The sequence below is a fragment of the Poromitra crassiceps genome, assembly GCF_964638095.1.
Source record: "Poromitra crassiceps genome assembly, chromosome: 10".
NCBI lineage: Eukaryota > Metazoa > Chordata > Actinopteri > Beryciformes > Melamphaidae > Poromitra > Poromitra crassiceps.
The window spans coordinates 55353282-55381169 of NC_139631.1; the positions used below are offsets into that span (position 1 = coordinate 55353282).

Here is a 27888-nt window from a genome sequence, read left to right on the forward strand (position 1 = left end):
GTGTACAGTTTGCACTAAGTCAAATTCCTCATTTGCAATCTGCAAATGAGACATTGCATTTGCAATTACTCACTATGGCTATTAAATTGAATCTTGAATATGTGAGTTTACCTGCTATATAGTACACAGAAGACATGCATTAAAATTTACACTGCACTAAACAAATCCCATCGCTCCCAGGTTCATCGGGTCTTCACCAAAGGTGTAGCTAGCCTTGAAGCCACTATCCAGAGAGGGGACAGCATTTTATCCATAAATGGCACAAATCTGGAGGGCAAAACCCATGGAGAGACTCTGTCTTGCCTACATCAAGCTAGGCTGTCTAGCCAAGCCTTAGTAGTCATCCGAAGAGGCAAGGACAGTGAATTAAGTGTCTTTGACAGACATGACATGAGCGGCCACCCAAGGAGGATCTTCCCTGCCAAGGAGAAGTCTGTGGAGGCTGGAGCAGGTGAGGACCAGGGTTATATCTGTGGAAATATGGACAAAGTTGCCAATGGTTGTGATGAATAAAAAGTAGTTTAAGTCCCACTGCAGTAGGGCTTCTGCTACTGAACATCTGTCTCATAACTATTGGCTTTATGTTTTAATTCTGTTAATGTTACCTTCTTCAATAATCTGTGAATATATTCTTGATGTCAACTGTAAAACTTTGAGTAAATACTGTAACCAACACTGACATAAAGATTTAGGCCCAATCCCAATTCTTATTTTTACCCCTACCCCTAGTTTTTGAGTGCCCCTTTTCCCCCTTGCCCTTCAAAACAGAGCCACAAGGGGTAGGGGTTAAAAACAATCGCCTATAGGAAATGGGGCACCACTCGGTTTCTCATAGATACACTATTTTGTCATCATATTGTACAGTATATTACCAGAAATTAATCAATTAAATTATTGATTGAATTATTGATTAATATTTAAATTATACTATTTTATTAGTTGATTGGTTTGCTCAGGAGTCACTGGAAAACATGATTATAACATTATAGTAGGCTAGGGCCTATGCAAATGTACGTTGATATTGTACATAATATTCTGTTTTTTTACATTTTATTCTGGCAATTGGGTTGCTTCATAATCTGGATATTTAACTATTCCATTTTGGTTTTCGCTGGGTCGGGTGTCCAAAAATAATTTATTTTATAGCTCCATAGTCACGTTTCAGTGTTAAATGCTTTTTACACAGACCTGCTTGGAGAATGCAGATCCATGCTGGCTGGCTGGTGCTTCTGCGACTGTTCCTACAGTAGCTTAGAAGAGGGCGCCCATACTGTCTATGTTAAAATAGTCGCAAAATAGCTAACCAAAACTTACAAAAAATATGTGAATGTCTTCCTTTAATGTCGATACTAAGGATCACTGGGTTGGAATGTTGAAACACACATTTCAAAACTCGATCACTGGGCTGGCTGCAGCCGCAAACAGGAAACCTGCCTCGGCTCAGTGCAGGCAGCCTCGGCTGAGTGAATGCAGGGAGCCGCAGCACCAATTGCGATCCAATTTCTTTCTGAAATGTTGCCACAAACGAATTCCACACATCAAGAGCATCCAGAGTCCTTTATATCGACATTAAACTCAGATATAAACAAACACATCAAGAGCATCCAGAGTCCTTTATATCGACATTAAACTCAGATATAAACAAACACATCAAGAGCATCCAGAGTCCTTTATATCGACATTAAACTCAGATATAAACAAACACATCAAGAGCATCCAGAGTCCAGAGAAAAATTCCCTTTCCTCCCTTTATTTATTTAGATTTTAATTTATTTACATGTATTTTGAGTATCTTGAATAAGCTCCCAAAAATACAGGAATTGTGCATTTTGTCAAAGAAGCACAACATTTCTAACATAGTGAGTGAATACCACAAGGTTTATTTTTAGATGTGGAGGGAAGTCAGATTTGGCCTCAATTCCAAGATGGCCGCCATTTCTCCGGAATATACAAATGTGCTTATAACAATTGTGCATTTTTTCAAAGAAGCATTAAATTTCTCACATAGTGAGTGAATACCATGAGGTCTATTGTCAGATGTGGAGGGAAGTCAGATTTGGCCTCAATTTCAAGATAGCCATAAAAAAAATTACCTTATGGTATATTCTGTATGTTAGAAGAAGTGCACAAGTGTTATAAGCATATTTGTACATTGGAATCGGGGAAATGGCGGCCTTGGATTTGAGCTCAAATCCGCCTTCCCTCCACATCTGACAATAAACCTTATGGTATTCACTCACTATGTGAGAAGTGTTGTGCTTAAAAAAAAGCCATTTCCATACTTAAAATGTAATTAATTGTATATTTCTCAGTGGTGAATGTAGGTCCAGATGGCGTTTTAACCGTGGAGCTTCAGAAGACCTCTGCTGGCCTGGGCTTCAGTCTGGAGGGGGGCAAAGCCTCAGCCCATGGAGACAGGCCACTTAATGTCAAACACATCTTTAAAGGTGAATTTTAGATGGAACTCTCATAGAAAGCTGTACCAGTATGCAGAAAGCCAAATACTGATCTAGGACCACCAGTCAGTGCGTATTGCAATATGACGTTCACAATGACTTGAGAGACAAACTGGCCTTAGAGCACACATTTTCTAAGATCTCGTGGGCAGTCATAGCAATCCATGCATCCACACAAAATGTATAATTTTAAATGTTATTTGTAGCTTATCTAAAAAATAAAAATAAATCTCATCCAGACCCTTCTCCCTATCTGTGCCAAGAAAAGAAGCATTCCTCTGCGATCCACTCTGAATCAGCGTCACACATTGTCCCATAAGGATATTGGGCGACGCATATGGTTAAAATGCTCTCCTACCCGTCTCTGATGTCCGATCGCAGATCCGAAGATATAATAATCTCCTTACGGAAGCCAGTTATAGCCGGGAGTGTTAAAATTATATTCCTCAATAAAAATTTAAGTGACAAAAAATAAATAAAAATAAAATCCACTGACAAGCAGACACTCATGGACACTGTGAACACTTTTCATATTTACTTTTCATATTTATTCAATCTTATTCTATTTTAATACTTTCTCACTTATACTTTATTACCTTTCCTAGTTTACTGTTGCCTTAATTGCCCTCCACATACACTGTTTACATTGTTTGCCCTATTTAACTGTTGCCTTATTGTCTATTTGTTGTTTGCTGTGATTTTGCACTATTTACCTACTGCACCTTGTCTGTAATGGAGCCCACAGCATAAGAATTTCACACGTGCGTACTTGTACAACAGAGTGACAATAAAAATCTTGAATCTTGAATCTTCCTGCGTGAAACAATCAGAATCACTTTTATTGCCACAGTATGCAAGTTACATACGAGGAATTTGTCTTAGTGTCTGTATGCAGCGTAGCGGTCACATCAATATACAGAGATAAGAAGTAGGAAGATAACTAAAGACAATCACAAAGTTGCAAGTGCAATCAAATCGAGTAATTATATACAATATGTACATGAGTGGTGAAGTGTTCCGTGGATAATAAATAAGAATTTACGTTGAATTTACAGACTGAGTTAAATAGGCGTTAAATAGGCAGTGGATTTACATGAATTTACTGTCGGAGTTAAATAAGCATTTACATGAAATTTACAGAATTTACAGCAGGGTGTGTTTGATCTTACTATCATGGTGCACCGATTGCACGCAGCAAGCAAACAACATTGCAGTCACATGCATACGGTGGCACAGTGATCAAATCCAGTGCACCTGGGAAGCAAAACATGTCATGAAATACTCAAACTCCCAAGGTTCCTGTCAGCACTGGGACCCTTCTCCTCTCCAGCACAGGCTGTGGAAAGACTGCTTTTAAATGGTTGTTTCATGCAAGAATATAATTTTTAACATCTGCGATCGGACATAGGAGAGCGTTTTAACCACTTGAGTTGCCAAATTTCCTTATGGGACGATGTGTGACGCTGATTCAGTGTGGATTGCAGAGGAACAGAGAACAGCTGAACATTATGGGGCTATGGTGTGATGTAACAAAGCAATCTTTTTTTTCTGAGTATCTGTACTTTACTTGAGTACGGTATATATATTTATGTCAACTTTCACTTTTACTCCACTACATTTCCCCTAAGCATCTTAGTTACAAGGTAAAATCTGAAGAAATTTGGTAGCCTGCAAGCAAGCAGTTTTGGCGAATCAGCGCCCCTAGTTTGCAAGTTATGTCAATCGCAATTGTAATAAAGTTCAGAAAGGGGGTTCAAACCCACACCACTATGGTGCGACAGTCAAGTCTCAAGAACGAGAGCCCAGTCCAATCCGTAATTTTTTTTCATATTTGATTAAAAAAAAATTATAGAACAATATACGAACAAGACAAACAGGCTCAGACACAGGAAAAGAAAGAAAAAAAACACATACATGTACATACATCATTGACATTCAACAATACAACGTGGTGCTATCAGCCACATAAGGTGCTTAAGGTCATAAGGTCCCGCGCAAGGGGTCCATGGGACACCAGCCGGGCAAGCCATCCATCACATATTATTCTTAACCTCGTCAAAGTAGGCCCAATCCCTTAGGTTTAACAAACATTTATTTATACAGCATTTTGCATATTTCCTGTGGTTCTGCAACAATGACAAAAGAAAGAATACAACAATCGACAAACAATTAGGCCTTTGTCATTCAAATATTAATTTGTGCACATCACTACAGGTACCTGATTATTCAAGAACAATAACATTCTATATTTAAGCAATAGATCACGACATGCCGTGGTATATGCACATTATAGCACACTTAAGGGTCGTGCTTTATGGCGTCGGGCGAAAAGACCCTTAGGTGTGGTATAATGAGCATATATCACGGCCTGAAGTGAACTATTGCTTTTATAAAACTGTTACCAAGTATGGCAATATAGAAAGGAATAAACAACTCAAATTTAAATGGCTGTTATCCAGAAATCCCTGCACAGAGCCGACGCAGTTGCTGAACAATGTCCAGGCTTGGTGACAAACAAACCGCTAACGTTAGTGTGGTGTGGTCTATGTTGTTTAATTCTATGTGTGAGTAACAGGAAGCCTTGTGGAAGGTAGCCTATAGGAGCACAATGTTGACGATTTATAAGGCTATGATAAGAACTATATTTGATTATGGGTGTTTGCCCTATGGGTCAGCAGCCAAATCTACACTGGCTAAGCTCGATATTGTTCAGGCCAGGGCTTTGAGGTTGTGCATTGGGCCATTTCCGACAACGCTGATCCTGGCGCTGCTGGTGGAAGTGGGGGGAGGCTCCACTGAGGCTGTGACATGCTAAAATCTCTGTAACAACACTTCCTTCAATTTCTTTGCTGGGAATTTGGAAATGGTGGTAGCAGGATAAATAGGGGCAAACCAAAAAGAAGAAGAAGGTAGCGGTAGCCAGCTGCTGGGGGCAAATTGTTATGGTTGGTCACTTCCTAGAGCTACAGAGTTTTTTTTTATGATTTAAAGTTTTTTTATTATTTTAACAACAATCCCCAACATTAGACATAGTACATCAAACATAATAAATAATTTAAAAGAAAATACAGATAGATAAAACAAAAACGACAAAAGAAAAAGGCACATACACTTTTTGAATCTTACATCATACAGTCGGTAGCTCTCAATCAGTCCAGAGTCCTTTCCTATAATAAAGTGTCCTACGCTACATTAGTAGCCAGGTATGTCCCCCATTTCAAGGTGAAGACCTCCAGTCTGTTATGCATCCTATAGAGGGTATGCACACCAGAGATGGGGACTTGGACTTGGGACTTGGACTTGAGTCGCACTTAAGTCTCACCCACAGTGACTTGAGACTTGACTTGAGACTCGTCCTCAAAGACTTGAGACTTGACTTGGACTTGAGGTTTGGGACTTGTGAACAATTTTTTTTTTTTTTTTTTTGGTGCATTAACATTAAAGGATGGGTTTACCGATGGGGAATATGAATACTGAAAAAAAAAAAAAAAAAAAAAAAAAAATGGGCCAGGTGACGCGTTTCGACGCGAAACGCGTCACCTGGCCCAATTTTTTTTTTTTTTTTTTTTTTTTTTCTCTGGCTGTGAACAAGCAATTTCAAAAATTTCAACGGATTTGAAATTTAAGATTTTTTAAGAATTAATATATATTCATATTCCCCATCGGTAAACCCATCCTTTAAGGAAATATCTTCTGATGTCATCCAATCAATGCTGATACTGTATGCTAATATAAGGAGTGGTGATAATACAGTACATGCTTTGAATTCCTTAGTTTTAGCTGCAGTGTTCTAAGCAGACCGGATTGCATGCAGCAGATGATAGAATGCTCATCCATAAGAAACTTGAGACTTGACTTGGACTTGTGACCAAAGACTTGAGACTTGACTTGGACTTGCGCCTCAAAGACTTGAGACTTAACTTGGACTTGAGCTCAAAGACTTGAGACTTGACTTGGACTTGTAAAAAATGACTTGTGAGCATCTCTGATGCACACCCACTGGAACACGCCCCCTCAATCGGGAACGAGTGTCAAAATGAGTGTCAAATTCCTCCCTGAGCAGCAGGTGTCACTTATCTAGGCTGATTACTGCATTCAAGCTCAGTCTTGCTGTGACTCAGTGGGCGTGACCCCACAGTGACTTCTGCCTCTGTGACATCACATGCATACCCTCAATAGACCAAATCACCGTGACGTCACCATGTAAACAAATTTACTTCCGGGTACCACTTGGGGAAGGCGGCAGGTTTAAATGTGCGTGTTGTCAAATAAATGCTGTCAAACCCTCCCGTTGTTTTCGGCCGACTACTTTCAATTTAAATGGTTAAACGGTTGGTAAACATGCTTGTCCGACGTATCTAGCCTTTCTTCTGTGTTTGTTTTATGTAGTGTTAGCTAGCTAATAATGTTTGTTTGTCTGTCAAACTCGCTGTTTTTTTGCAGACTCGTAACCTCGCGTCACCAGGCTCTTCTCGGCGAGAGCAGACTCGTTAACGTTACAGACAGAGCTACCGACGCCACGTTAATTTAATTTAGCGTCAAGTCTACTCTGGTCTGGTCCAACAGGTAAATAAGCTAGTCTGAGCCCTGTACTACGAAACTAGTTTAACAGATCCGCGATAAGTCCCTTTGATCTGGTTTGACTGAACAGGATCAAAGCTATCTAGTTAACTGATACTACGACGCTGGTTTTTTACTAGGTAAGTGGACCTGGGATCTGCCTGTGCACGCGCACGTTTTTCGCTCGTGCACAGGCGCGCGTCCACGCGAAAGAGGTGCGCCAGCCAATCACATTATGAACAGCTGAGTTTATCCACGCCCACACCCATTTCCTCGTTCAATGAAGCGCAGTGCATGATCAGAGTTTTAGCGGATATTTAATGTATCCGCGATTTAATGTCAGAATGAAAATCCGCGTTGGATAGTCTGCTGAAGGGCTGTCTAAGGCAGCAGCTTGTATTCACATCAGTCATTTGATTTACTTTGATCAGCGATTGATACAGCTGCATTGATACAGGCAGCAGCAACACATGTAAATGTGTAATCTCAGTCTATACATTTCCACAATCTGTAAGCCTATTTAGACCATAGATTTAGAAACGCATGCTCAATGAATAATGATCTCTATCACTCATGTGCGTGGTTGCACTGATCGAATAATTCATATATAAAATAGCCTAGTATAAAGCCTAATAGCCTACTATAAAAGAGAAAACTGCTGGGGCTATCCATATTTATCCCATATCTATATTATATGTATAGGCTTTTCTGGCATGTAGGAGAATATCACCCTCACTCCATTTGAGGGTCCATTCATGATATGCGCCGCGGTGATTAATAGTGATCATATTTCTCCACGCATCGTTGAGCTGTTAAGACATAAAGTGGTAAGTAGGCTTAATTTAATTATGTAGCCTACAGAGCCACAAATGTTTTTCTTGTTATATTCTCAGTTGACTGCAATCTATTTTTCATATGGCGATCTTATATGAACGGTGAGTGACTCCAGAGAGCCGATTATATGGGTCTGTCATGGATTTTGATCTTATCCTCTGAAGCTAACCTGGTCGCGACCAGGTTAGCTTTGCAGCGTCAGTTGCCATGGTGATTGAAAGTTAACTTGCTTTGTAGTACGGCTAAACCAGGTTTAAACTCAAACTTACTCGGATAAGGCATTAAACTAGCTTCGTAGTACAGGCTACTGGTCTCCACTAACGTTAGTGAAAGTGTTGTTATGAATGATATTAAACAACAACACAACACGGACGAACCATTTTTGTCTTCTTTGTCTGTTTTTGTCTTCAACACGTCAGTTTGTGCCGTTCACCGCCATTATAATGTGTGGACCCAGGGGTACCCGGAAGTAAATGTAAACATCCCGCTGATTTGGTCTATAGGACAGATGTTCATAGGACGCCACCCTTCCCAGTTCAATCAGCCATTCCTGCATGGAGGGTCCCCCTGTTGTTTTCCACCCCCTCATTATTATTTGCCTCCCCACCATAATACTAGTCTGGATCCAGTCTGCTACCTCACCCTTACAATGGGCGAGCAGTGAGGGGTCGCCCAAAACGTAAAGTCTAGCACAAAAAGAAAAATCAAGCTTCACAATATCACAGATTTTCTTATGAACTTCTTCTTTCTTATGAACTGATTATTTTAAATTGAATTAATCTAATTCTAATATCCCTAGACATTTTCTTTGAGTTCTGACATATTCTGTCCCATTCCTTCTCATTAAATGAACAATGTAAATCATGTTCCCAGACCCGTTTTAATGCCCAGTTCCCTTTGTGAGCTTGGTTGAAAGTCATGGAATAATAGTGTGATGCTTCGTGACCAGACCAAATGTTCTTATTATGTTGCTCAGTAGATCCGAGTGAGGCGGAGGGGTATTAATTGAACTAAAAGTTTTCACAAGTAATGCCATTTTCACAATCTTTTCACAAGCCTTAATTGAAAATATTGCCAGTGCTGTGTCCTAGGTAAACTGAAATCTAGAGCTACAGAGTTACGCTACGCTACGCTAAATAAACAGATTTGATCATAGTTCACAGTTTGTCTCGGGGTTCCTCTGCCTTTCCGAAGCCCTGCCACTCCGAACGTTAACTTCCATTATTCGGACTGGCGGTCGTTCACCTTAGAAGCCGCAATGCCGACCTTAGGTTTAGGCGTGGGGGTGGGAGAGGTTAGGTTTTGGGTTAGGGTCTGGGGGAGGTTAGGTTTAGGCATGGGGGGAGGTTAGGTTTGGCGTGGGGGCTGGGAGAGGTTAGTGAAAAACGGGGAATATAGACCCCCTTTCTGAGTGCCGATATTTCGGAGTGGCAGAACGTCGGAGTGGCAGCATCTAACCATTTTTTGTCTCACATTGCTTCTTTTTGAATGTAACGACAGTTAGCTAGCTAACTTTGGCTAATGCTTGTGCTAACATTAGTTAATGCTAATGTTTCCATTTTGGTAGGCAGCTAGCGAACATCGTTAGCTAGCAAACAGCTAACTAGCTGTCATATACTAATGACGTCACTAGCAGGAGACGACAGTAAGTAAACACTACCACAAGGCACTCTGGGTATTGTGGTGCGGAGCTCCCCATTTGCGAGGCTAGGAGGCTAGCTAGCTACCATTTGTTTTCTCTCTTTTCTCATAACTGGTATATTACTGTTACTATTACTATTACTTAAAACTCTACGAACGGGGGAACGCAATGAAAGATTTACTCTTAGGGCACCCAAATGGCCAGCAGTGGCACTGCTTTTACTCAAGTTTGGATTTCGAGTACTTCATACACCACTGCCCCCAGGATGCGGAGTTTGGTACTGGGGGCTTGGAGGAGCAAGCTGTTGGTAGATCTGAGGGTGTGGGTGGAGGTTTGTGGAGTAATCAGTTCTTGGAGGCTACAATACTACTGTATTGTATTTCAAAGTCTGGCACAAAGTTGACTTCAGACCTCTGCAGAGTAGGCTTTGTGTTCCAATATGAGCAGCTTTTCCATGTTTTTTCTTTTTAATTAATTAATCATAGTACAGAAAATGCCACAAACTCTTCAAATGAGAAAATCTGCCTCTATCCATTGTACTATATTTTAGGTAACATCTTAATCCCTTCTACTTCTATTTGCCCTACAATAGGAGGTGCTGCAGAGCTCTCCATGGTCATCGATGTAGGTGACGAGGTCCTGGCTGTCAATGGGCACTCTCTGGAGGGCCTAATGCACTACGATGCCTGGAACATCATCAAAGCTGCTGACCAAGGGCCCACCTGCCTCCTCATCCGCAAACCCAGGACCTCAGTGTGATAAACTAGGACATGGACCCAGGACCTCAGTGTGAACTAGGAGATGGACCCAGGACCTCAGTGTGATGAACTAGGAGATGGACCCAGGACCGCAGTGAAATGAACTAGCCAGTCATGGTATATACAGTATGAAGATTAAACAGACTTTTTCCACTTTTGATATCCTTTTTTATGGAGTCCACTTGAGATTATTATGTTTTACTGCTAAAATAACTCAGATGGGATTTGAGGCACTACTGTTGTAGTGTACAAAGCAGGATTGGTTGCGATCTACATGGAAAGGGTAGAGCCCTGTTTTCTTAGTACAGCTTTACTCTGAAACTCTGAAGACAATCATGCCATCACCAGTAATTACTTACTTTTTGTATAAAGCCAAAAAGATCAAAAGGACTGCTGTTGCAGTGTTAGTTTTGATGCTAGCTTGCTATGGCACTGAATGTTGACATCGACTATTGGGGGAAATAGACGTTTAACGAAGTATTAACCTACATTTATGCACTCTACGCTCTTGAAATGTGACTATTTTCTAAATAATTGGAAGCCCCCACTTGCCTTTCAAACACATCCCTTATTGGACGACATCACTGTTTCTGCCCATTGTTTAGATGTAAAAGGTTCTATCTGACTTTATTTTTTCCTTATCAAAATTGAGTTACCCCCATTTTCACAATCTTATGTAGTGGATGGGGGGAATTCTCCCCACGCTTTTATGTCCCCTCTTCTGCCCAATCATTTTTATCTTCGGTGGGAATAGGTTTTTTCCCTGCTTCTGGTCAGACTGTATGCCTCAACAGTTAGACTCGCTTTTTCGACAGGATGTTCCCCAAAAACATGAGGACAGTCATTAGTGCAAACAACAATAACTGAAGTCAGAGGCTATAGTCGACTCGTCGCTGCCCTTTGGTGCATCTGGAGCGCGCGCAGCAGACTGAGGGGTCTCCAAGCCGCTCCGCACTCAGCTCTCCTGTATCCGCATCAGCAGCTCCAGCTCACTAAACACAGCCATGCATTCACCAGGTCGGACAGCAACGGATTATCTTCCTCTTTTCAAGCTGTCGTAACCGCAGTAACAAAAAGACACATTCGGCGTCGGTCGCCAATTAGGGTCGCTATAACCAGCCAGGCTGGCTCCAGCCACTCTTTTGCGCTCTGCTCTCAAAGGGAGAGAAAACCTTGGCAACATGAACCCAAAGCTCCAGCCTATTTTTTATTACAGCACGTTGTGCTATGTTGTCATTATTTTCTATTCAATATTGGCTTGCAAGAATAAGAGTATTGCTACTTGATGAATTATACTTTTAAAAATGGATAAAAATAATCATGCAAATGCAGTGGTCAAGTTCAAGTTTTGTAATTGTTTTATTTTAGTTTATAATTATTTTATCAATGTTACTGTAGTGTAAAAGCTGCAAGAAATAGCCAAGCCCCATAGTCTATAGCCTACCTAGGCTGTGGTTCTGAAATAAAAACATTTAAAAACAATGTGAATTTGTGTGAAATAATTTGCTGCCTTGCTAACTTGTTGCCTTGCTGGCAACAAGTTATGCTGTTATCCGCACTGTCGTGCGTGTGTGACTGTGTGTGTTTGTGGGCTCAGCTCATAGGCTACAGCAGGCCGGAGGAAGGCTGATGGTATCAGCCTTAATAATATGGAGTGTCACAGCCGTTAGGTTATAGCTTTGCTTTTTATGTTAAGTAGGCCTATTGTGAACATATTTTGACATTCAAATCAAGTTTAATAGGAATTTGTTTATTGCTATCTTTGGGGTTGCATTTGTGACTTGGTGTTTCTCGTTAGGCCTAGTATATGAAAGGTTGAATAGGCTATAGTCTCGATCAATATTTGATCACTTTTGAATGCGTAAGAAGTGGGGGTTTTGTTCTCTTTCTTTATGTTTAGGGTGTGAGAGTTCATTTTGAGTTGAAGTAGGCTATATTATTTTCCATCTTTGAAGTTGGAGTGGTACCGCGGTTTAAAGCCGACACAGCATGATCCATTTATTTGTGTGGGACTTGGGCAGGATTGATTTGTTTTCTGTGTGCAGATGCGACCGTGTGTGTTTGTGTGTTTTGTCCCCCTAAAAAAAACAAATATTGTTTTTTTCAAAATCTGAGGGGGCAACTGCCTCTGTTGCTGTCTGTTGTAGTGTAATTGTAAAACGACCTAAAGGGAGAGCAGGTCACCAAGTGAGTGCGAAAAGGAGAAAATACTGAATAATGACATCACTACAGTATAATCCTAATGTTAATTTAAAATGAGATATTCCTCTAAATATGGCTAAAAATCATCCAAACGTCCCAAAAAACGTCAAGACTCCGGCAAGACTCCCTTCCTAAAAAAAAAAAAAAAAGTTGTATTTATTGACATGTTACTGTTTGGCACAGGAAGTCCTCTGTGGGTTGGTTAGGGCACAGTGCAGTGGAACTGAAACATTTCCGCTTTCATGCTCCACAAAATGGTAGAGGTAGTGTGCTTTATCTGTAATAAACAATGTGCACAATCAATCATAAATCAAAAGTTATTTCAATTAAAAAAATAGCATATTAATATTTTGTCTGCAGGTCTTTACATAGTGAATAACTTCAATGTTATTGCATGATTGAAGCCTCTTTTCTGCTTTGTCTGCAGTTGTCAGAGTAGAAGATCCACTGCTGGAGTCAATCTGTTTCTGATGAATGCAGAGGTGAGACTGACAACTATACATAGGCTACTGCAAACGTATACTATACTATACTACCTTTCACCTACATTCTGGTGCACAATGCGACTGTACTGCATACTATACAACTACTATACTAGGCTACTACATACGGCAATACTATACTACTGTACTATAATGTGACAACACAGTCAACTTTTTGCACAAAACATTGTGTTTCACCATAACTAATGCTGCATTCGATTATAAGGAGGTCAGAGTTTCCCACTTCCTACTAGGAAAAATACAATAAAATGGCTTCTCAACTCGGAGTTCCAAGTCGGAAACTAGGGTATGAATTCTGAATCTCCAGTTGCTCCCCAGTTCATCATTTGATGCCATTTCAACATGGCCACCCACATCATACAGATCCTATCCCAAAAATCTGAATATCATGCAAATACCATGGATGACCGTGTGCTTCAGCGGATTGTCAAGCAAAGACGATTCAAACATTTGGCAGAGATTCAGAGGGAGTGGACTGAGGCTGGAGTCAGTCATAACTGAGAAGTAACTGCTGATTTTCTTCACACTATTCTAATTTCTTGAAATACTGTTTTGGGGGTTTTCTGGGGCTGTATAGGCCAAAATTATGAAAAATGAAACAAATAGTTTAGTTTAGTTTAGTTTAGTTTAGTTTATTTCGGTCAATTTCACAAGTACAGCTCAATACAGTTGTGATTAAAGAAAAGCAAGAAAACAAAATAAGAGAACAAACAGTGATTGCTGGTTGGGTGTTATACAAGCCTGAAAAGACCGAAAAGGAGTAGGCTGAAGCAAACGCTTATAGCGCCTACCCTTTTTACATTCATTTTTTTTTTTATTATTATTATTATTACTATCATTATTTTCTTTTTTCTTGATATATAATATTGATAATATTGATAGTAATGATAATAACAATAACAATGAGTACTAAGCAAAATACAGGTATTCTATATATAAAGGCTAGAAATATTTCACTTTGTGTGTAATGAATCTATAATCTATGAAAGTTTCACTTTTTGAAAGGAATTATGGGGAAAAACTAACTTTTCCATGATATTCAAATTTTTGGGAAATGATCTGTATATTGCAAGAAAAATAAGATTATAGTATATGATTATTTTTTCAACTTACCGGTAGTATGCTTTCAGACCAATCAGCAAGCATACCAATAAAGTAGTTGTTAATGCTATTTGCTGTTACCTGTCTATAGCTGATGCTATTACCAACCATGTTTTTTCCTACTCATGACTGTCATGTCGGTGTCGTGATGTTACCATTGTGATGTCATGATGCTCATATTAATGTTTATTGTAATTAGGGTAAACGCATGAAATTTCAGTTTGTTGGTTAGTTTTTTCAAAATAGGTTTCACTTTGTCATTTGGCAAAATATCAATATTAACTTAAATTACTTAAAGTGTGGATACACAGTATTGTTGCTGATAATAATATACAAATACATATTAGAATAAATGCAATTCAAAGTTGCAAAGTCAATATCAAGTGTCAGTTGTAAGGAATCCTACACGATGCATACTGAATACATGACAGAATATGTCGCTTCTAAATTATATTGTGAAGGATGAACACACACTCCAGCAAATGAAACCAAAACAAAATGAGTGGAGAAAATAAATATATAATTATTGTTCTAGTTTGAGCAGAAACGCCACAAAGCCGTTAATTTAAACCACAGAGCATTTAGCCCCACGTACAGCAAAATTTTGGTTTCGCCCATAGAGCATGTGCCCCTGCCCACGGAGCATCTGTTGATTTGACTCTGGAAACACTCGCCACCTCCTGACTGGAGTTTAACATTGACATCTGAGCAGAGAAGTAATTTGAGATACCGTATTTCCACTAATGGCCAATTAAAAGCTGGGTTCTGGCCATCCGTTAATGGTCATGGGTGTGGCTGACACAAACAAATAAAGACTGGCCACAAATACAGGCAAAAAACTAAGGAAAAACAACTTGCATACTGGTAAACTCATGACTCATGACTGTTATATAATGTAACTGCAGTTTGTAGTAATGCACAAGTGTCACAAGATGGCAGTAGCTACATTTGAAGGACCATATGGGCACCTATGCAAGTATCAGTGGCTGACTTTTCCTTTTTTCTCTGGAGCATGTCGTCGCCGATTACTGTACCGTAATTATCATAATGTATTGCAGTAAAGAAAAACAACAAAACAACAACAGAAGCAGATCAGAAAACATGGAGGCTTCATACTAAAATATGAGCAAATATACGCAGAGGGAATTGGAAATAAAGGTATGTCTGTAATATAAACCTGCTGCCAATAAAGGCCTGGCACCCTCTGCAGTTAAGCAAAATAATATTAGAGGAAATAGGGTAAATGTGATAAAGCTGTAGTGTGTGAACATCCTCAGATACTTTAACACAGTGCTGTTCTCAGTGTTGCTGACTGTCAGATGGCAGTTTGCTCCCAGTTGTTTCCCAGACGAAAAAACTTGTGTTAAGTTTTTCGCCTAAACATCACAACTTAAGCCGCAAAACTTAACACATGCTTTTCAGCTCAGACCAGACCGGGTCACACCAGTGCTCTGAACAGGAAGGACAGCGCCGCTCCCAGAGCCAGACCCAGAGACAGGAACAAGGCCATGATGGCACCAGCTGTCTCCGCCTCCTGAGGGAGAACCTTCCTGAAGACGGACAGGAGGAGAAGCTTCAGAGGAGCTTCACTGCAGGTCATTAAATAATACACTGCTACATTTATTATAAATAGTCACCCCCCCTCCCCGTGGGACTGGTAATTTGTGTAGAAAGTGGGGCAAGGTCTTTTTTTATGAATGATAATAATCCCCCACATCCCCCCGCTCTCCCTTCCCTGCTCCCTCCCCACCCCATCCCTTTCCCTGCTCTCTCCCCCCCCACATTTCCATCCCCCTTTCTCACTCTCTTTCTCTTTCTGTCTCTATCATACGATTGTTCAATCATGTTGACATTATTACTACTGTAATTGCTATTGTTGTGTCAGCTAGATTTAGCTAGACATATTCTCTGTGAAGTCCACTGAGACATGCTTGTGAATTAGGGCTATACAAATAAACTTGACTTGACTTGATACGCAGATTGTATGTTTTCAAACGATGTGTCACACATTGAAATCTGAAAATAATTGAAGAAGATACAGTATGCTCATTTGAATGTTCACACTCCTAAAAGTATGAAGATCCTGAGAAAATCGACCTCAAAGCAAAGAAAGGAACTTTTTCACACCTGGCAGCCATGGGGGTGTGAACAATAGCTCCACATTTACATTAACCACTCCCCAACCACTCCAGCTGTCAGTCTGTCACCCCGCTGACAGACGGGAGACTGTATGCACAACCCAGTGGCAAACACCCGCTTCTCTTAAGTCTTAAGCGCAAATTATGCTCGAGCGAAATCGGCGGCGCTGACTGCGCCGAGGGGCTCGCCGCAGCTGGGCGAAGGGGGTGTGCAGCACGTCGAAAATGTGACTCTGCGCCGTCAATTCATTGTTGTGAGGAATGAGGAAATGCCATTTCCTCATTTAACGTGCTTGTCCCTCATCTAGCAAAGCCTTCTGCAGGCTCACCGGAATGAGTTTTGAAATGGAGGCACAATAAAATGTTCCCCCAACGACATGATTGCAAGTTCTTGGTAAACGACACGATAACGTTTTGGACAAGTTACGTTTGAGTATGCACAGTCTCGCTGTTGCCGCTCGGCGGCGGCAAGGCTCCAAGTTGTGGCTGCGCAAAACCATGCGCTTTAAGTCAGTGGTTCTCAAAATTGAGGTCCCTGCAATAATCTCTTAAAAACATTTGGTGTGTTATTTCCTTCATATTATTGCCTTGGACATGTTGCACATTCACACACCCCTCCCCCGCGGCCCAAACAGGACAGCTTCCCATGATCAACCCCTTACCCAATCCTAGAGTAACTTATACACAGTGCAAGGATAATTCAGAGAGCATTTTTAAATAGTTGGATGTGGTTTCTCTGCATGGAGAAAAAATAGAAGAGTAAATAGAATCACAATCATTCATGATTAGAAACGCTGTTTTGATCATCACATTTCTAGAAAAACCATAGGGTGCTAGACCTTGTTTTCCTCAGAAGGAGGACTTTCCAGTCAACATAATCTTACAAGTAAGCAGAAATAACTGAAAGAATGAGAAGATGACAACAAATAGGCCTAATAGACCCTTTTGAAAGGCAGAATAAACACAGGTGCGAGCAAAACACAGAGGCTGGCCAGAGAAAATGGGCGGGTCTCACTTAGGGCCGTAGCACATGCAGAGGCTGGCCAGAGAAAAGGGGCGGGTCTCACTTGGGGCCGTAGCACATGCAGAGGCTGGCTAGGTATCCGTTGCTGGAGGCGAACAGTGTCATGAAGAGGATGAACCAGACATCGTTCCTGAAGAAGACGGGCAGGATGGAGCGAGGCTGAATGTTACACAGCATGAAGAGAGGAACAAAGAGCAGGCGGCCCGCGACCAATAGAGGCAACAACTTACTGTCCTGCCCCGGCTGGAGAGAGAGAGAGAGAGACAAGAGAGAGAGAGAGAAAGAGAGAGAGAGAGAGAGAGAGAGTGATACAGAAAGAGGGAGAGAGAGATAATAGTGATAATGTGGTTGTATATTAGTTAGGTTGTGGTTGTACTGTATATTGGTGATAATGTGGTTGTACGTATATTAGTTGTGGTTGTAAATTCAATTGTGGTTGTAAATTCATATGTATTATCCACGGAACACTCCTCCCCTCATGTACATATTGTATATATATTTACTCGGTTTGATTGCACTTGCAACATTGTGATTGTCTTTATTTAGCTTTTCTACTTCTACGTCTAAATCCATAATTTTCAATAAGCTAATTATCCTTTTATTCAGAAGATTTCATCTGAAATCTAAATTTCTTTTGCACTAATGATGTAAACTCTTGCAGGTCTGTTCTATTCAAAAGAATAGCTATGTAAAATTGCTGTTTGCACTGTTAAAAGAAATGTCTTTAATGAATAGGCTACATGCCAATGTGAAGATTAATTATATCAAAATTATACACATACTCATACACACACACACACACAGACACAATTGATGTAATGTTTAGCTATATATGTGATAGATTATTAGTTGTAGAATTAGATGTGATTAACTGACATTTTAATCATTATGTTAATGTCCATTGATATTGTGATTAATTAAATCTTTTTATTACATAATTCTATGAATCTTGGTTATTGTTCATGAGGTATTTTATCTGTGGAAATCTGTGACAGAAGCTTATGGACTTTGACCCTTCAATTAACTGTACAATGTACATTATATCATTATGAGACTGATAGATAATTTGGTTTGGTGTCTAAAATAGTCATAACTTGACTTTTAGACAGGTGTGTGGCCTTATCCACGCTGGTGCCCCGAATCTTACAGAGAATACAATATTTTCTGTCAAATCTGAGACTTTCATGAATATTAATAATGAATAATTATTAATAATCATATTTCATAACCAAACCAGCTCCTACGAGCACAACACTACCATTGTCATGGTGAAGGGGGACTGTGTCATCACTTGAATTGCGTTTCTCCACTTTAAATGGCAACAGTAAGGGGCAGCGTTATCAAAGAATTCCACTCTGGGAGCTGTTTTCACTTTTTTGCATTTTCATGCCCCAAGAACGCCATTCCCATGTAAAAGGAAGAAGGCACTAACGCTAAAAAAGTTTGCAATTTTATGCAGGTAGCGTTGCCGTGTAAACGGGGCCTTAGTGTCCTGTGGAGGAGAAGATGAGAGAGAGAGGAGATGGGAAGAGAGAGGAGGGTGGGGGGGGTGCTGAATGCACGCCAAGATGGGGTAGAGGGTTACTTAGGTCAGTATATATAGGTCAATTAGATTGGTCGTGCCTGGGGAGGCATAGTATAGCTGTAGGAGGCGTGGCTGAGGTGTGGCCCTTAATAAGCTTTGATGTTGTGGTTGTATATTAGTTATATTGTGTTGTGTTTGTGTAGTGTTGTGTTTGTGTACTGACCCACATACACGCAGCAGTCAGGCTCCTGCCGGCCCAGTCACACAGGTTGAAGAGCAGGAAGCAGGAGACTGGGATGAAGTAGAGCTCTGAGGACACAAAACAAAATATAATGGAAGCCACTGAAATGCTGATTAAGCAGATTGAGTAAGCAAGGCCCTTTCAGACCTGGCATTTAAATGGCCCAGTTCTGATTTTTGGCGCTCTGATCTGACAGATCAATATACATTAAAGGAGCATCATAAGGTTCCTCAACTGTTGAGCACCAGTCTCCGTCTTCCTAACTGTGGTTTAGCGCATGAACTTTCTCTAAATTTTAATACATTAAAGGAGCTTGATGCATCGGTCCAGCGGTCTGACCGCTCTAAGAACTGTGTGTGTGTGTGTACCCCAGGAGCCGTCATTAGCGATGGTGGATTTGGCGTCGGCAGTGACAGCCGGGTATGTCCCGATGGTGACGGTGAAGCAGAAGCACACAGAGAATGCGAGCACCCAGATCTGAGAGAGGAGACACACATGGTAAATGGTAAATGGCCTGCATTTATATAGCGCTTTTATCCAAAGTGCTTTACAATCAGTAGATAGTCTACATTCACCCATTCACACACCAATGGCGGCAGGCTACCACGCAGGGTGCCTACACACCATCGGGAGCAAGGAGGGTTAAGTGTCTTGCCCAAGGACACGACAGCGGCTGGGAGGGAGCGGGGATCGAACCGCCAACCCTTGCGTCATTGGCCGACCCGCTCTACCTCCTGAGCTAAAGCCGCCCCCCCACACACACGCGCACACACACACACACACACACACACACACACACACACACACACACACACACACACACACACACACACACACACACACACACACACACACACACACACACACACACACACACACACACACACACACACACACACACACACACACACACACACACACACAGAAGCCTGTCTTTATTGTCACACGAACACTACAACACATGCATGCGGCCACAACACACACTCATGCTGGTGGCCGGTGTAATATGTCCTCTGCATTTGACCCATCCAGGCTTGTCCTTTTCTCCAGGGGGCAGGCCAGGAGCAGTGGTCGCTTTTTCTTTCCAGCGCCCGTGGACCATCATTGGACCATCATTGGACCAACTTCAGATGTTGTCGTCACTGGTCGGATGACGATCGTCTCCATGTTTTTAGTGGGGGGTTATGTACAGAGGAACCCCCTGGGGGGTACGGGGAGAACATGCAAACTCCACACAGAAAGGCCCTTTCGATGAGATAGCCCACCTGGGCAGTGGGCACTGAAGATATGGGGGGGTCACAACTCCAGCGCCCACAGCGTCCCAGGCGAGAATCGAACTCAGAACCTTCTAGCTGTGAGGCGACAGCGCTACTGACTGCGCCACCGTACGTGACGGTGAAGCAGAAGCAGAGAATGCAAGCACCCAGATCTGAGAGAGAGGGAGACACACACACACACACACACACACACACACACACACACACACACACGTATGTCCCGATGGTGACGGTGAAGCAGAAGCACACAGAGAATGCGAGCACCCAGATCTGAGAGAGAGAGACACACACACACACACACACACACGTATGTCCCGATGGTGAGTGGTGACGGTGAAGCAGAAGCAGAGAATGCGAGCACCCAGATCTGAGAGAGAGACACACGCACACACACACACACACACACACACACACACACACACACACACACACACACACACACACACACACACACACACACACACACACACACACACACACACACACACACACACACACACACACACACACACACACACACACACACACACACACACACACACTGTAACGACCAGCTCGTTTCAATGAACGTCACCACCCACTCATCAGGAGTTCATTCATGACTCTCAATGTTACCACCCACAGAGTCCCATAATCCAATCACAGCCCTCTCCAAAAAAACCCGCGTAGTGTGAACCAACCACCCGGAAAACTACTAGTAGTAGTAGTGTGTGTCAGACCAGCGAGCTGGCAGCTGTCAGTGTGTGTGCAGACAAAAGTTAAACTCATCTTTAATAAGCGATCGGCGTCCGTGCGTGATAAGTCCGCGTTGTGTAGCCAAATCGTGAGAAGATTGATAGTAGTCCGCCCTGGAGAAGGATTGGGATTTCCTGAAACAGTGTAGTTTATTTTCCCTCGGAGTTCCAGGAGTCGTCCTCCATGATGACTCAGCCTAAGGCAGCCAAGGCTGTTGACACAATCTCTCCTTGACAACTGACTGAGTAACGGCTACCGTGAGTAGTTGACGCTGAGACACATGATACAAACTGAACGTACTGTGCTGTGTATCAAATTCCTGTTTTGCTGTGTTGACTTGGGTGGATCCGCGGTAAAACCCGGACTGGATTTACTGTACGTTGCATTACCCTGTGTTTTGGGAACTGGATTTAACTTTGTAACGAACTTTGTACTGGATTGCCTCTGAACTGGATTGAACTCTTGACTGTGGGGCTATACGGACACGCACTCACTCACTCACGCACGCACGCACGCACGCACACACACGCACACACACATGATCTGTGTGTGTAATGTTCATTAATTTCACGTATGCAATACAAATAGAAAAGTGAGTTGTTGGCTGTTTGTTTTTTGCAGTGCTGGTTTCTTGTGTCATATTGCTATGCTATTGCTGTCTGCTACATTGTTTGTATGGTTTGACTGAATTATTTGATTTCGAATTTATTATTATTATTTGTCAGACGAGACTCTGACTTGCACCCCACTTTCCCTTAAACTAAAAGGGTCAAACTCGCTACAACACACACACACACACACACACACACACACACACACACACACACACACACACACACACACACACACACACACACGCATGTCCCGATGGTGACTCTGAAGCAGAAGCACACAGAGAATGCGAGCAACCAGATCGTGGGTCACATTGCTTGGCCAGAAGGGCTTCACTAGATAAAACTTTTTTTTGTTTGTTTCTGCTCAGGTGGATGTTTTAGGGGACTCTGTGTTGTGGTGGCCCATTTGCCGACATTCGTGGACTCTGTTTCTTAGCTACTAGTAGCCTGTGGATCTTCTTATCTGGTTTTATTTACTGGCTGGCTGAGGCGCTGAAAGGCTAGCTCAGGAACGCACAGAGGTTCCACGAAACTTGGCCCGAGTGCCTGTGAAAAATCAAGCCACAGACTGAGTTACAGTACGTTACATGTAATGCTTCATACATGTTAATTGCTTCCTGATTCTTACATCTATAGGACCTAGAACAGCTACTCTGCTAAGTACCATGAAACCTGGGAAATAATTGCTGTGCAGTGTGAAGCTGGTTCTGCTGTGGAGAAACATCTAAATGTGTTTGACCTTCTTGAAGATTCTCAGGATGGAAACACTCTGGCCGCCGCCATGTGCCGCTTCAGCCGCGCTGCTCTCTGAGGAGAGATGAGAATATATATATATATATATGTTGTATGTATACATATCTATCTATCTATCTATCTATCTATCTATCTATCTATCTATCTATCTATCTATACATACATACATTAGTTACAGTCATGTGTATCAGAGGAGATAGGACCCCTTTAGCTATTTTTCTGGCTGTCTTGATGATTGAAATGTCTGCTCGCCCTTTTTGGCTATTTGGGGGCTTCCGCAGCTTCCCTCACAGTACGTGAGGGACTCGGCGCCGTTCGGCCCCCAGCCCTCAGCAAAATCTGGCCCTCTGGTAGTGAGGAATTCTTTGTGTGGCCCTCTCTATCATGAAAGTTGCCCATCCCTGATCTACACAATAAAGTAGAAGTTGGCCTGAAATTAGCCTGCCATTTTACATGGTGAGGCTAATGATCTGGGGCACGTCATCAAGTCCTGGAACCACCTGGAAAGTCCTGCAAAACACCTCACGCCCACACACACACACACACACACACACCCCATGATGGATTGGCCTGACATTTTGCCTGTCAGGGAGGTTATGATCTGGGGAAGGTCATAGGCCCTTCATCAACTGGAAAACACCTCACACCCATCACCCCAGGTCAGATTGGGCTGCAATTCTGCATGGTGGGGGGTTCTGATCCGGGGAAGGTCACGAGCACGTCATCAAGTCCTGGGAACCACCGGGAAAGTCCTGGAAAACACCTCACGCCCTCTCCCCAGGTGGAATTGGGCTGAAAATGTGCATGGCGGTGGGTTATGATCCAGGGAAGGTCATTGCCAGGTCATCAAGTCCTGTAACTACCTGGAAGGTCCTGGAAAATCCTGAAAGCCACCTTACGCCCACACCCCAGGTTGGATTGGACTAAATATTTGCATGGCGGTGGGTTAGGACCCAGGGACGATCAAGGCAGGTTGGATAATCCTGCAAACCATCTGGACACCACCATAATTTCCGGCCAAGCAAAAGACGCAGTTGTATTGCTTTGTACCTATTTAGCCCGGGCAATGCCGGGTACATTGCTAGTAAAGTAAATATATATATATACATATATATATATATATATATATATATATATATATATATATATATATATATATGTAGTGAATATGAAAGTAAATATATATATTTACACACATATATATATATACACACACACACACACACACACACACACACTCACACACACACACACACACATACAGTACATATCTCCCCCCCATGCAATGCAATGAATGAATGATAACCCACACTTTGAAGAATATAACATTGCAAAATAAGAAATGGTAGTGGCTCCTTACCAGATTTATTTTAACATTTTTATTTATTTTCAAGATTTATTCTTACGTTTTTCAATTGATCTCAAGTACTCCCCGTAGTACCCCAGTTTTGGAACCACTGCTTTAGGCTAAGGGTGGAGATTGGCTATGTGTTTGCATACATATCCTGCGCATCCTACGCTGCAAACAGATGCAGGATATGAGAGGCAACCATTATGCGCACATGAAGGTGCAGTAAAATAAAGTATATCTCTGGCCTAAGGCTCCACCTGGTGTTGCAATCCAGACAGTCGACTCTTCCTACCTTTCTTCATCAGACTTAAAGAGTTCTCCTTTTCAGACGTCTTCTGGAAGAACTGGAAGAACTCCTAACAAAAACACAGACACAGGAAAGAGTTCGACAGCGAGTTTATCTTCTGTACAATTTAGTTTATTTTATTTTCGATCAGTAATACATTACAGATTACAATAATTATAGTAATATTTTAATATTGTATGTATGTATTTATTATATCATTTTTTAAATTATTATATAAATCTCTCTGCACTGTGTGCATCTTTACGCATTGGTGAGGGCGGAAACACGCAATTTGAAAGACTACGGGCCCTATTCAAGGTTACTTTATTTTGTCTCCCAAGGGAGAAATTTGTAATGTGTAATGTTAACACACAACATGCAATTGTAGAACATTTCAATATTGGACAAAATAAAATTGCGAAATCAAAACACAACCCTATGTGAAACATATATGTCATCCTGGGGCTATATATCCCTCGCAGATTTAATGTGATTTAGATAAGTGACAGTGTAACGCGGTTCTACTGTCATGTCCTATACTGTGATGTCCGCTCCAATAAATTGGCCCTACTTCACATTTAGTTTTACAATAAAAACACATTTTGTCAATGACTTTACATAATGTAGGCTATATTTGATTGATTGATTGATTGATTGATTGAAACGATTTATTTCAAACAGTTAAAACAATACATAAAGTGAAAAAAACAGTAAACATAACAGTCTAATAGACTTCATCAAAAAGAAAATACGTAAACTCAAACATAAAAAAGGCGAACTGTTTGAAAAGGGGCAGGAAGAAGCCTAGGCTTATCGAGTCCTGCCTGGAAAAAAGGCAAGACACGCACAATCCAAACCTAATAGGGCAGGTGCAGAGCTCGAGGCAGGAATAGTAGAAAAATGAATAAAGCTCGCACACTGCAAAGGCTCCAGTTTTGGTGTTTTTATTTGACACCGGTGGTTACGTTTCGGGCAGCATGCCCTTCTTCAGACAGTGTGACATAGGAAGACGCCATCTTAAATACATGCATGGAACAGTCACATGACGCAGTCAAGTGGGTCAACTTGGTCATGTGACAGGAAAAGCTTGGATGAAGAAAAGTTACATACAATTACAATTATACATTGTGATCAAAAGTGAAAATAGCACAGTTGTGGCATATTGGCTATACTCCAGACTTTTATGTGGACAGAACCAAATCTGACCATAGAGAAACAACAATAATAATACACATCTCCCACAAAATGGGCCTGGGCATCCACTGGAGGTGCCCAGGATGACAGTATACAAAGATAGAAATGGAACAATACAATACAATATATTATAATAAATGACAGATAAAGCAGGACAACTCACATATGCATTGTACTGCTAATTAAATGAGTTCCAAAGTGGTATTAATGCCTAAATGCGAGATCTGCATTATGTGAAGGAGATATATATATATATATATATATGTGTGACTATATGTACATACAGTAATAGGAGGAAAGCTCAATAGTGTGGTCCAACACCACCGTCAGGCTAGCGGGCCGTCATAAGGTGTGGGTACGCTAGAGAGGCGCCTCTATATGTTTGAAACCGGTGTAACAATGGCAAAAAACGCAGGACCACGATTGCTTGAAGTAATAAAGTTAGAGTAATAAAGTTAAAAAGAGAGAGAGAACGAGAGAGACCATTCGAATGCAACACACAAAAAGTTCAGTTATAGGAAAGGACGAATGTCCATTTCCTCATTGAGGCCCCTGGGTGCCAAAGTGTCCAGAGTGTAGATCCAGAAGAGCTCGCGTCTTAGAAGAAGATTGTTCATGTCACCCCCCCTTCGTGGGAGTTGCACATGCTCTATCCCAGTGTAGCTGAGAGAGGCAACAGAATGGTGCATATGATTGAAGTGGTTAGCTACAGGACTCTTGGGATCATGGTTCCTGATATTGCTTCTATGCTCTGAGATTCTGTTCTTCAGAGGTCTGGAGGTTTTGCCTATGTACATCAGGCCGCAGGGGCATTTTAACATGTAGATCACATTACTGGTTTTACATGAGATAATCCCCTTAATGTTAAAGGTTTTGCCTGTGTGTGGGTGATAGAATTTGTTGGTTTTTCGCGTGAAGTTGCATTGTTGGCAGTTACCACACTTGTACATCCATGTCGCGTGAGGAGGCGGATGTAGATGGACTGAAACGTCTGGGGTCTCTTCTTCTCCAGCGTTGTCCGCGTTGTCTCTGTCCTGCGTCTCTCTGTGTGGATTGAAGGTTCTGTTTCCACTGATAGACTGTGCCTTGTTCATAGTCTTTTGTGTCACGGTCAAATTTTTTCTTTTTAGACAAAGTTATTTCTTTTCGCAGCTCAGTTTGTTTCTGCTCACATTCGTTTAACAGCCGGGTCATGTCGTCTTTGTTGGGCGCATCCGCCATGAGTTGTTGTTGGAGTAGATTAACCTCTTCTTTTGTTTTCGCCAGTTGGGAGGATAACTCCTGAATGGTGAGTGCCATGAGGTCGAATGAGCACTTATTTAGTATCTCACACCAACGTTTGATATATTCTTCGTTATCTCTCCCAATGATCGGGCTTTTAGCAAGCCGTAGTCCCCGGGGGATTCTCTTGACTCTTAGGTAGTCACTTAAAGATACTGCATGTAAATATTGACGTACCTCCTTATCTTTGAGTTTATATAGGGTTTTGATAGACCCGTTGTTAGTAGAGCTCACCGTAGTATCGTTGAAGAGAGTGTCTTTGAGCATAATGCGGGAATAGTCCTGCTCCGTGAATTCAAAAGTGTTCGACAGCAAGTCAGTCATGATAGAAGTTAAAAAGTAGCGTAAAGGTAGCGTAGAAAAAGGCGTAGGGAATCTTACGCAGTATCACGTGGTCCGGTTTTGCAACGGAGTCCCAGGAGTGCTGTGTCAAAATAGGTGAATACATGGAAAAAAGGCAAGACATGCACAATCCAAACCTAATAGGGCAGGTGCAGAGCTCGAGGCAGGAATAGTAGAAAAATGAATAAAGCTCGCACACTGCAAAGGCTCCAGTTTTGGTGTTTTTATTTGACACCGGTGGTTACGTTTCGGGCAGCATGCCCTTCTTCAGACAGTGTGACATAGGAAGACGCCATCTTAAAACCTAATACGACATGACCCTTTTTTAGACCACGAGCCCCCTCCACCTCCCTCTGGAGCCCAACAAGGAGGAAGAAGACGCGGAGGGGGCGCCGTGTTCTACAGGGAACCCTACGAGACCCGCCACAGAGGGAGGATTTAAACGTCATTAACTTGTCAAGTAAGCCCATTTCGAACACTTGTGCCAGCGACGCCAAATGGCGTCAGGAGAAATTTACCGTAGGCTGCCAGCGACGCCAAATGGCGTCAATAACTCCAAATTCATATTTTGACGGGGGAATGTCGATCTAAGCCTCTTACATCGCCTCTTACAATATGGGAGCTATTGAATGTGTCTAACCTATTTTACAGAACCCTTAGGTGGCGACAGTGCCCTCCCGATTAGACAAAGGCCAGGAGAAAAGAGAGAAGAAGTCATGAGGAAACGGAAATCGCCATTGATATGCTTGAAGCATAACGTCGTTAGCTGTGCCTGTGAACAGCAGTCATCTGCTGCCACAATTGAGCCCCATCCGTGTCCGCTGCGATAGTCCATCCATATGATTTAGTTGCCGACACAGCGACACCAGCGTCTTTATGAAAAGTTACATTATTCTCAGCTGGGAGCCGAGGACACGCTGTAAAAAAGCGGGGGGTGCAGGCAGCGGACTTTTCAGTGCAGATCAAACTCAGAGCAAACCGCAGCAGAGCAGAGACACTCGACTCCTCCCACCACGGAGGAGGAGGAGGAGGGGGGTGGGGCATGCAGGGCACTAACAGCATACAACCATT

The 27888-nt window shown here is 42.0% G+C and overlaps 2 protein-coding genes across 2 annotated transcripts in view; one reads left to right on the forward strand and one right to left on the reverse strand.

The window, feature by feature from the left end:
• The window catches only part of pdzd2 (PDZ domain containing 2), a gene marked incomplete at its 5' end in the record, with an annotated part of 174875 nt that extends 163187 nt beyond the window's left edge, over positions 1 to 11688 (forward strand). The window contains 3 exons of the mRNA XM_083645507.1: positions 181 to 451; positions 2313 to 2447; positions 10085 to 11688. Of these exons, the coding sequence (XP_083501633.1) occupies positions 181 to 451; positions 2313 to 2447; positions 10085 to 10251 (573 nt within the window). The 3' untranslated portion in view covers positions 10252 to 11688. The remainder of the gene's footprint in view (positions 1 to 180; positions 452 to 2312; positions 2448 to 10084) is intronic.
• Positions 11689 to 15494: 3806 nt separating this feature from the next.
• The window catches only part of LOC310784527 (equilibrative nucleoside transporter 1-like), a gene marked incomplete at both ends in the record, with an annotated part of 70348 nt that continues 57954 nt past the window's right edge, over positions 15495 to 27888 (reverse strand). Inside the window, 6 exons of the mRNA XM_083645509.1 lie at positions 15495 to 15606; positions 17262 to 17461; positions 18967 to 19052; positions 19353 to 19461; positions 22350 to 22417; positions 24007 to 24070. Of these exons, the coding sequence (XP_083501635.1) occupies positions 15495 to 15606; positions 17262 to 17461; positions 18967 to 19052; positions 19353 to 19461; positions 22350 to 22417; positions 24007 to 24070 (639 nt within the window). The remainder of the gene's footprint in view (positions 15607 to 17261; positions 17462 to 18966; positions 19053 to 19352; positions 19462 to 22349; positions 22418 to 24006; positions 24071 to 27888) is intronic.